At 40.8% G+C, this 10,986-nt stretch overlaps 1 protein-coding gene across 1 annotated transcript in view; it reads right to left on the bottom strand.

The window, feature by feature from the left end:
• Positions 1-1,324, bottom strand: part of LOC129728831 (uncharacterized) — a 5,448-nt gene extending 4,124 nt beyond the window's left edge. The window contains exon 1 of the mRNA XM_055687298.1: positions 41-1,324. Within this exon, the coding sequence (XP_055543273.1) occupies positions 41-1,324 (1,284 nt within the window). The remainder of the gene's footprint in view (positions 1-40) is intronic.
• Positions 1,325-10,986: the final 9,662 nt, after the last annotated feature.

Genomic DNA, 10,986 nt, shown 5'->3' with positions numbered 1-10,986 from the left:
GACCGGGGTTCTCCCATAAATTGGCCCAAAACTGTGTTACTTCGCCAATCTCAGGGAGTCCCTCGCTGTAGTCCGGATTTCTGTTCTGAATGTGATTGTAGAACTCTCGTTCGTTAGTCCTGAACATCCGATTTTGTTCTTTCCGCTTCGAACATTCACTATAACGTCGCATCCGTTTAGCAAGAGCACTTAACCGCTGTACGTGGGTGTCGAGGATCTCTGTGAGGTTGGGTTCACTAAGATCACGGAGCTCTGCGGGCTTAACAATTTCAGCTACTTGACGAACCAGCCTTCTTGATCGGCTCCCCCTGGTGTATTGCGTTAACCGACCAATTTTTGCCCGTAGTGATGCAACTCGGGATTCCAATCGTCGCATCCATGCAGGCTTTTGTTTGCTGGGGCGAGTGCGACTTTCGTCGTTACCTTGGGGGTAGGTGCGCAATCCCAGCGTTCTCACGACGGCTACAGCTGCACAATACACCATGCACTGCAGTTCCTCTAGGTTCTGCACGACTTCCGAATACTGTGACAGAATATCCCGGTTAAGGATGCTTACTGCATTCGTCAGCCGGTAGGTATACTGAAGCTTTGGTATCCTGTGTCGGGATAAGGGATCCGTTCCCCGAAACTGTGTAACCGCCGCATCCATATGGAAAGCTAGTTCGTCTCGTAGCTGTTGTTCCAGGCTCACTGTTGGTTCTGGAGTAGCCAGCTCTTCTGCTGGCTCCTCTACTGGCATGTCTACGGTTAGATCCAGCCCAACAGAACTCCTTCTCGACATATCGCTCGATCTGTTCCCTGTACTCCAAAGTTCCCTCTGCACTTCCAGCTTGATTGTGTCCAACTCGGCGGCTGTGAGCATATTATTCGTCAGTATTGCTCGTCGTCGGGTGTACAGCTTGTTCCGATCAAGCTGGTTGGCATATCGTGGGAACCGCTCATTGAACATGTCCAGCATTCTAGACCTGCCAGACATATCCGTCTCCAATCTCGTGCAAACGTAGTGGCAACGAATCACGTACATGTTCATCTCTTTCGTCCACATGATCCGCTGCCGTGGGCGGCCTGCCAAAGTGAGCGACTGACGGCGGTCAGTTGCAGCATCGTTAGCAGGTGCAGCATTGCCTGGGTGAAGTCTATCGCTGCCTTGTCTGTATTGCGTATAGTTTACGGGCTGAGCCCGTTGCCTGGAGGGCCGCTCTTGCACCTCGTCATCCTCCAGACGCTGGCCGCTCGCTCTGTCCCCCGTTCCAGGACCAGCTCCAGTAGGGGCTCCCTCCTCGGGCGATCGCATGGGTCTTCTTCTAGTGAATCGTGTCTCCATTGTGGGTGAACTTTTTGATCGGAAGCCTAACCGGTTGATGAGGTCTTGGGCTAAGGTACTTATGGCGGTACCACTTCGCTTGTCAGGACTGGTATTCGGATATTGTGGTATTTCTAGGAAACTCAACAGGGCCCACTGTTAGGTCTCGCCACATCCATAGACCATCCCCGCTGCTTGTCCGGGGTTGCTTATTCAAGTATTCGCAACTAACCATTATATCTAATGGCCGTGCCGTGATCCGCAACCTACGACCCGCTCGGTAGCTAGCAGCTAAGCTCCGTTGAGTCCTCACCTACTCACACGGGCCGAGAAAATTATTATTATTATTATTATTATTATTATTATTATTATTATTATTATTATTATTATTATTATTATTATTATTATTATTATTATTATTATTATTATTATTATTATTATTATTATTATTATTATTAGTATTATTACTATTGTTATTATTATTAGTATTACTGTCTTGTTTTTATTTGATCCATTGTAGTTTGAAATATTGTTTTTAAAATTTAATATCAACTATTTGATCCCCCCCCACACATTCGAATATTTATCGTTTGTGTGCGGTAGAGCGTAACGCTCCCGCAAAATGGACGACATGCAGGTGCAACTTTTCCTGGATGTGGATACAAATAGGGAAGGAATTGAAATTTCCCCCAGCAGTTCTCCCTTACCTTCCCCTGTACCATCCCCGCTACCTAGCCCTGTACCAAGGGTACCGGAAATACGGGTAAAAGGTTACCCAGATGCCGCTAGCGGTCCCTACGTTGTTTACTTCCGGCCCATTAAAAAACCTTTGAATATAATTTAAATAGGCAAAGACCTGGCAAAACAGTTTCCGGCCGTAACCGAGATTACGAAGGTTAGACCGAACAAACTGCGAGTTGTCGTGAGTAGCTTGAAGCAAGCAAACGAAATTGTTAGTCACGAGCTCTTTACAAGGGACTACCGCGAGACATCCCTGCCAAGGACATGGAGATCGACGGTGTGGTTACCGAAGGAAACCTCACGGTCGATGACATTTTGCGTCACGGAGTTGGCTGTTTCAAGAAACCCCTGAATAAAAATGTAAAGATACTGGATGTCAAGCAATTGCATTCTACTGAAGAAGAAATTCTTCCCTTCGGATTCCTTCCGGGTAACATTCGCCGGATCCGCACTGTCGAGCTACATCTCTTTGGACAGGGTTCGTCTGCCTGTACGCCTGTTTGTACCGCGGGTCATGCATTGCCAAAACAGTTAGGTCATACAGCCACCTACTGCTGCAACAAGGCACGCTGCAGCAAGTGCGGAGGCAATCATGCTGAGACTGCTTGCAGTGAGGATACTGAAAAGTGTCTCTATTGCGAGGGAACTCGGCATGACCTTCCGGCAGGTCTCGCGTACAAACAGTGCGAGGAAAAAATTAAGCGTTCCCTTAAGGAACGATCAAAGCGCTCTTTTGCAAAAATGCTTAAGAGGGCTGAGTCTTTTCCTTTTTGCCAACCGATGAGGGTACATCTGACGATCCCGTCGAAGGGTGTTCTTATGTCTTGCCAGAGGGATCTAGGAAGAGGAGAATGCTCAACTCTCCTAATCTTTCTCGTAAGATAACCCCTAGCGGAATGACCAATAATACAACACAAAAAGGAAGCGGTGAAGAAAAACCGAAGCAAGTACCCCCCGGTTTTAATTTCAAATCAAACCAGGAGTACCCACTGCTTCCTGGGGCTCCAAAAACCCCTCGTGCACCCATTTCTCGATCAGAAGAAAAAAACGAAACAGGGTTCATTAAATTCTCTGATATTGTGGACTGGATATTTAAAACATTCAACATACCAGATCCCCTTCAAAACATTCTTCTTGCCCTTCTCCCTACAGTGAAAACCTTTTTGAAGCAACTCACAGCAACTGGGCCCCTCATTTCAGCTATCATATCTTTCGATGACTAATACGTCGAAAGAGGTTAGGAATTTTGTCACTGTGTTATAGTGGAACTGCAGAAGTATCATCCCCAAATTCGATTTATTTTCACATTTGATAAACACATACAATTGTGATGCGTTCGCGCTCTGTGCAACTTTTCTCAATTCAAATGACCAACTTAATTTCCACGATTTCAACATCATTCGTCGAGATCGAGACTCACACGGTGGAGGGGTACTTTTAGGGATCAAAAAGTGCTATTATTTTCTTCAGAATAGACCTCCCCTCGATTTCAAATATTGAAGTTGTTGCCATTCAAACGAATATGAATGGAAAAGACCTTTATATATTCCCCCATCCGCGCGGATTGAACGGAAGCAACTCCTTGATATAGCAGAATTGCTTCCTGCACCTTTTTTGATGTTAGGAGATTTTAGTTCTCACTGTTCGCTAGGGGGGTCGCTGTACGACGACAACCGATCTTCTTTAATCTGTAACTTGATCGACGACTTCAATATGACACTTTTGAATACTGGGGAAGCGACACGTGTACCTAATCCTCCAGCACGTGAAAGCGCGCTTGACCTATCCCTCTGCTCGACATCACTAGCGTTAGATTGCCAGTGGAAAGTAATCAACGATCCCCACGGTAGTGATCATCTTCCAATCGTTATATCAATTGCTAATGGTTCAACTCCGCCGAACCCAATCAATATTTCCTACGACCTTACACGTAGTATTGATTGGAAGCGTTATGAGTCTATTATAGCGGAATCCATCGAGACTCACGAGGAACTTTCTCCGGAGAAAGAATACGCGTTCTTAGCTGGCTTAATAATCGACGCCGCGACTCAAGCTCAGACGAAACCGATACCCGGGGTAACGATTAGACAGCGCCCTCCCAACAAATGGTGGGACAAAGAGTGCTCTGAACTGTACGCGCGAAGGTCCGCGGCGTATAAGAACAACCGGGAGTACGGCACTGACAACCTACTTCGAAAGTACGAGGCACTGGGCAGGCAGATGGAGAGCTTAGTAAAGCCGAAAAAACGCGGGTACTGGTGGCGGTTCGTAAACGCGTTGTCGAGGGAAACAGCGATGAGCACTCTTTGGGAAACCGCCAGGCGCATGCGGAATCGCAACGTTTCGAATGAGAGTGAGGAGTATTCAGACCGCTGGATATTCGATTTTGCCAAAAAGGTCTGCCCGGATTCTGTACCGAAACAGAAAACCTTTCGCGACGCGTTTTTAGTAACTACGGAAGAGCCTCCATTTTCGATGATGGAATTTTCAATGGCTCTCCTCTCGTGCAACAATAAAGCTCCAGGATTGGATAGAATCAAGTTCAACCTGCTGAAGAATCTACCCGATTCTGCAAAAAGTCGCGTGTTGAATTTATTCAACAAGTTTCTTGAGCTAAACATTGTTCTACACGACTGGAGGGAGGTGGAAGTTATTGCTATTAGAAAACCCGGGAAACCTGCCTCTGATCACAATTCTTATAGGCCGATTGCTATGCTCTCTTGCATCCGGAAATTAATGGAGAAAATGATTCACTTACGGCTAGACAAATGGGTTGAAACAAACAATTTACTGTCAGACACTCAATTTGGCTTTCGCCGAGGCAAAGGAACGAACGATTTCCTAGCGTTGCTTTCTACTGAAATTCAACTCGCCTTTGCTCGGAAAGAGCAAATGGCCTCTGCATTCTTGGATATTAAGGGGGCTTTTGACTCTGTCTCTGTTGAAGTTTTAACCGAGAAACTTCATTCGCAGGGACTTTCACCAAATTTGAATAATTTTTTGCTCAATTTGTTGTCAGAAAAGCATATGTATTTCTCGCATGGTGATTCGACAACTTCCCGAATCAGCTACATGGGTCTTCCCCAGGGCCAATGTTTAAGCCCTCTTTTATATAATTTTTACGTCAATGACATCGATGAATGTCTTGCAAATTCATGCACGCTAAAGCAACTTACAGACGATAGCGTTGTATCCATTACTGGCAGCGAGGCTAACGCTCTGCAAGGACCATTGCAAGATACCTTGGACAATTTGTCTGAATGGGCTCTTAAGCTGGGTATCGAATTCTCCCCGGAGAAAACTGAGTTGGTCGTTTTTTCTAGGAAGCATAACCCAGCTCAGCTGGAGCTCCTACTAACGGGTGAAACGATCACTCAGGTTTTAGTCGCTAAATATCTCGGGGTCTGGTTCGACTCTAAATGTACCTGGGCTTGTCATATTAGGTATCTGACACGAAAATGCCAACAGAGGATTAATTTTCTTCGTACGATTACCGGAACCTGGTGGGGTGCTCACCCAGGAGACCTTCTAAGGTTATACCAAACAACAATACTGTCAGTTCTTGAATACGGTTGTTTCTGCTTTCGCTCCGCTGCGAACACGCATATTTTGAAACTAGAAAGAATACATTATCGTTGTTTGCGTATTGCCTTGGGTTGCATGCAGTCGACCCATACGATGAGTCTTGAAGTGCTAGCGGGTACTCTTCCGTTGAAACATCGTTTTTGGAATCTCTCTTACCGGTTGCTAATTCGATGTACGGTCATGAACACATTAGTAATTGAAAATTTCGAGAGGTTGGTTGACCTTCAATCCCAAACCAGATTTATGACTTTATATTTTGACTACATGGCTCAAAATATTAAGCCTTTCTCATACGTTCCCTTCACTGTCGCACCTTCAGATACTTCTAACAATGCTATATTCTTCGACACCACCATGAAAGAAGACATTATTGGTATCCCGGATCAATTGCGCCCACAAGAGATCTCTAAGATTTTTTCAAATAAGTTTAAACATGTGAGTTGTGATAAAATGTTTTATACTGACGGATCTAATCTAGATGAGTCCACTGGCTTCGGTGTTTTACACGAAAATTTTACCGCCTCCTACAAACTCGATGCTCCTGCTTCCGTGTACGTCGCAGAACTTGCTGCTATTCAGTACTCTCTTGGGATCATCGAAACCCTGCCCATAGACCACTACTTCATCTTCCCAGACAGCCTCAGTTCCATTGAGGCTCTGCGATCGATGAAGACTGTGAAGCACACCCCGTATTTCCTGGGAAAAATACGGCGGTTTTAAAGTGCTTTAACAGATAAAAATTACCGGGTTACCTTGGCATGGGTCCCTTCTCATTGTTCCATTCCGGGCAATGAAAAGGCTAACGCTTTAGCTAAGGTGGGTGCTATTGACGGCGATATTTACGTAAGACCAATTGCTTATGATGAATTTTATAGCATTTTGCGTCAGAGAACACTCAACACTTGGCAATCATCATGTAATTCAGATGAACTGGGACGGTGGCTACATTCCATTTTTCCTAAGGTATCGACGAAAGCATGGTTCAAGGGGTTGGATGTAGGTCGGGACTTCATTCGCGTGATGTCCAGACTTATGTCCAATCGCTACACGTTAAACACGCACCTCTTTCGTATAGGGCTTGTAGACAGTAATCACTGCGTTTGTGGCGATGGCTACCATGACATCGAGCATGTTGTTTGGTCGTGTGCCGAATTCTGTGATGTTAGGTCCGAGCTTATAGATTCCCTCCAGGCCCGAGGAAAACAACCGAACGTTCCCGTTAGAGACATTCTGGGAAGCGGTGATCTTCAGTACATGACACAACTGTACTGTTATTTGAAAAAGACTGACATTAAAATTTAATATTCTTTTGTCTATTTGTCAGAATACCCGTATACGACGCTGGAGACACGAACACGAAGAGCCTACAACTATGTTTGAAAAACAAAAAAGAACACCAGTCGAAAAACAAATAGATCGTATATCTTAATTAGTTTTAAGCAAGAATTGTATCTCCCCTCCTCTCACCTTTAATCCCCACTAGCTCGTAGTCGGCCGCGAGAAATAAAAAAAGTGCCTCCCTCCTTTTCCCGCTAATCTAGAATTAATAAAAAGTGTACTTGGCTCAGTTAAACTTAAAATTGTATCGTGCCGTGTCAAATAAACCATATTTAAATCAAAAACTGGAAATGAAAGGAAAAGAAGATTATAAAAGAAAACTAGAAACAGTGTTAAATTATCCATAGTCCAAGGATTTTGTTGTTGGAGTCGCAAATCGACGGCACAGGAAGCCGAGGCAGTAACTACAGCATCATTGCTGGTTTCTGAAGGACCATCCATATTTAGTTCTTCAATCAATTCGCAATTCAAATCTTTATCTCATGGTACAATAGTCAAGCATCCTTATTCACGTTTTGTCACCATTTTTGTAGGATTAAGAAAAACTAAAAATGTATGAAATTGCGCTGTCATTTATGAACAAACATGCACGGTAAAAAGAACTAAGGAATATTATGCTTTTTTAACGTATTTTATCTTCAGCAAATCATAAGCAAAAAAAGGATCGTAAAACTATAAATGAATAATGCAAGTATGTATCAGCTATGTAGCTATGTGTTTTTTTTGAGTTGAAACACTCACAATAAACGGAGAAGATTTTATTATTTTCGGGCAATACTTTATTCCTTTTGTGTCTTATGACCGCGCATAGGGCATTTGCACAGTGCATATGTATTAGTCATCTGTTGGGCAGGCAAAAGTGACAGCTCCATATGATTAGCATGAACCGGCAAGAGCAATTTAATTCAATTAATTATTTTAGAATATTCAACACGAAAATCTCGCAATGAAAACTTATTTCCACAATCTAACATGTTTGCCTATAACATAGAAAAATTGTTTTAAGTAATTAAATTCGGTATGCGGTAAAACTGGGAAATTTTTAAGTTGTGACCCAGGCTAACCGAAGTGGCGCGAATATTGAACAATACGTTTACCAAAAATTATTACATTTTCCGTTGTTGCAGAATATATTGCTATAAGAGACGTACCTTGTAAATTGTATGAAGGTTTTAAAAAGTTTAGATGAATTTGAAGAATGCTGGTTTATAAAAACGTTGTGTTCGGATATTATTTTGCTTTCTTTCGAATAAAATATTGATCAATATTGATTTTTTTACGACTAAAAAGTAGTCAATTTTGTTAATTCGTAATTCACTTTCTATCTTATTAGTTTATAATATCTAGAAATTAGATTAAAGATTGTTTTCCGCTAGACTCGTCCGATTCGTGATCGCCAAAAAGTGCATACGTTCTAGAGATTTTTTTTACAAAATGAAAAAACCAAATTATAATTTTCACTAATTGTAGATATTCGGAATTTTTTACCGTATAAAAAGATTAAAATCCGTCAAGTAATTGATGATTAAATCTTGAATCGCCATAACCGCCGGATGACTCGAAGGAAAGACTTTCATTCTGGATGATGAAAGCTACCTTCCTGTTTTGAAGTCTAAAATTCCACGAAAACAACTGACTGTGCACTGAAGCAAAATCCGCTACTCTTCCAAAGGTTATACAAGTTTAAGTACAAGTTTGAATCGATGATTCTGTTGTACATAGGGTGGTTTACCGGTAGAACAAAAACCGGTAAAACCGATATTTTTTTCAATATCGAAATACCGGTATTGGAGAGGCGAAAAAACCGGTATTTTCGGTATTTTTCTTAAAATGGAAAAAAAACTTCCCACAATAGTCATAAATCTTTGTAAGGCTAATGAATGCTTCTCCCTTACGTAGTCGTTACAAATCACATGACGATTTATACAGGGTGTAAGGTAGCTCACTTTAAATCAAATCCTTTAAGGGGTGATAGAGGACCCTATTTGATGAAAAAAATTCTGCACATATGGTCAAAATTTAACTACTGCAGAGTTATTCTCTTCTTCTAGTTTTCGGTTATGTTTACCTTTAACGAGGTCTATCACAAGAAGTATGATAGCTAGCTCAATTCTGTTGGTTTCCTTGAAAAGCTGAGAAAATTTCGTAATCAATAGTGTCTCAAAAATGTCGAATTAGGAAGAACAAGAAGCCTTTAGAAAGGAACAAATATGAAATCAAATGTTTTTGAGAACTTAACAGCAATTTTCTCTCCGAAATGTGTGATAAACATGGAGTTTGTTGTTAACCAAATTAAACATTGGAGTCTACTCTACTAGTTGTTCTCTGACACCAAGCACCTAACTCTTTAAGTTTAGATACTATTTCACTTTAAAAGCAATCAGCCGCGCCTTCGTTTAGTGTGGTAGAATTCACAATTTTCTGCTCGTTTAAGGCAAACATAACCAAAAACTGAAATTAGTGAATAACTCTGCAGTAGTTGACTTTTGACCATATGCGTAGAAGGATTTTTTTCATCAAACATGGTCCTCTATCGCCCCTTGAAGGATTTTAAGTGAGCTCCCTAACACCCTGTATAATAAATACATTTAGACAGAAGCAACATTATATATTAATTTACCCTCACCTATTTACCAATTTTTGTTATCTTTTTGTTTGTTCTGCTCGGATTCAGACAATGTGTTTGTGTGTATCGATAATATGTCAAAAAACTTCATATCAATAAAGCATTTATTTTTTAAGTAGAACGCGTGGGTAGGTTCAAAACCTACCAGTTTAACTACAAATTATGAGGCAGTAATTGCAATCGTGTCATCGGAAAAACGCAAGTCATTATTCATTTTGTGCTATAAGTAACACTAAAAAAATTATAAATAAATATAAATTTGGATTAGGAATTTATTTTTTGTTGAGACAAAGTGTTTACAGGATGAAATAATCAACCAATAAAGATTTTATCCTAAAAATTACTGCTCCTTGAAAAAGTGAAATTTAAATAGCTGTAGCATGGTCAAAGCTTCGTCGCCCGTACCGCAGCGGGCTTTTACTAGCAACTAGCTGAATGTACCCGGCCTCACTCGTGTACAAGTTTCTGCTTTTTCTATAATTTCCTATATATTTCTATATTTCTTATCAACCTCTCATTTCAAATATTTATTTCTATTTCAGTTACAAACTTGTTCATATGCCACATTTTTCGTTTCTCCATTAGAAGCTAAAGTTAATAAAATCATAAAAATAATAATAATAAATAATTTGGACGAATTGTTTAAAGAGCATCGAGCAGAATAAAGCAGTATTTACCTTCGATTCATTCGGATTCGTAAAAAGTAAATTCTGGTCTGATCGTGATTTCTTTTTTTTTTATTTCATTCATATACTCTTCTCAACAGTTTCAAATATTGTTTTTCTACGAAATTTAATGTTGTTCACTAATTTGAAACTAAGATTTGCGATGTGAAAGAAAATTTAAATAAAAATCTGCATGTTTTTTTCGTTATTACATTAGTTTCGAAATTATGTTCTTCGTAATCATATCACTAGATTCATTCATTAGAGTTTTTCCAACACTGTTATCCAGTGTTGTATCTGGATCGTATACCACAAGAGATCAAAATAAGCAGAGGTACTCATAAATGCAAAATCATAATCATGCAGCGACACGTCCATAAATAGATGCAACCTGAGACGCTAAGCAAAAAATAAATTTCAAATCCAAATTTATGTAGGTAATGTTTTCGGCAGTGGCTTACTTCGGCAAGTTTCTGCATAAGACTGCGGCAGAAAACCACTACCGAAGACGTTCGACACCCCATATCTTTAATTATTTTTCAGTATTATTTTTAAATAGTACAGGGAAAATGACTTGCGTTTTTTGCGGACAATCATCATTACTTCCCCGAACTATGATTTAAAGAACTTTTTAGTTGAAAAAGTAGGTTGAAAGACCACGAGTCACCCCTGGTTTGTATTAATCCGAAAGAAATAAAAATACCGGTTTTTTACCGGTTTTACCGGTT

The sequence above is a fragment of the Wyeomyia smithii genome, chromosome 3, assembly GCF_029784165.1.
Source record: "Wyeomyia smithii strain HCP4-BCI-WySm-NY-G18 chromosome 3, ASM2978416v1, whole genome shotgun sequence".
Lineage (NCBI taxonomy): Eukaryota > Metazoa > Arthropoda > Insecta > Diptera > Culicidae > Wyeomyia > Wyeomyia smithii.
The sequence above is the reverse complement of the archived record's forward strand: the minus strand, read 5'-3'. Positions and strand labels throughout refer to the sequence as shown.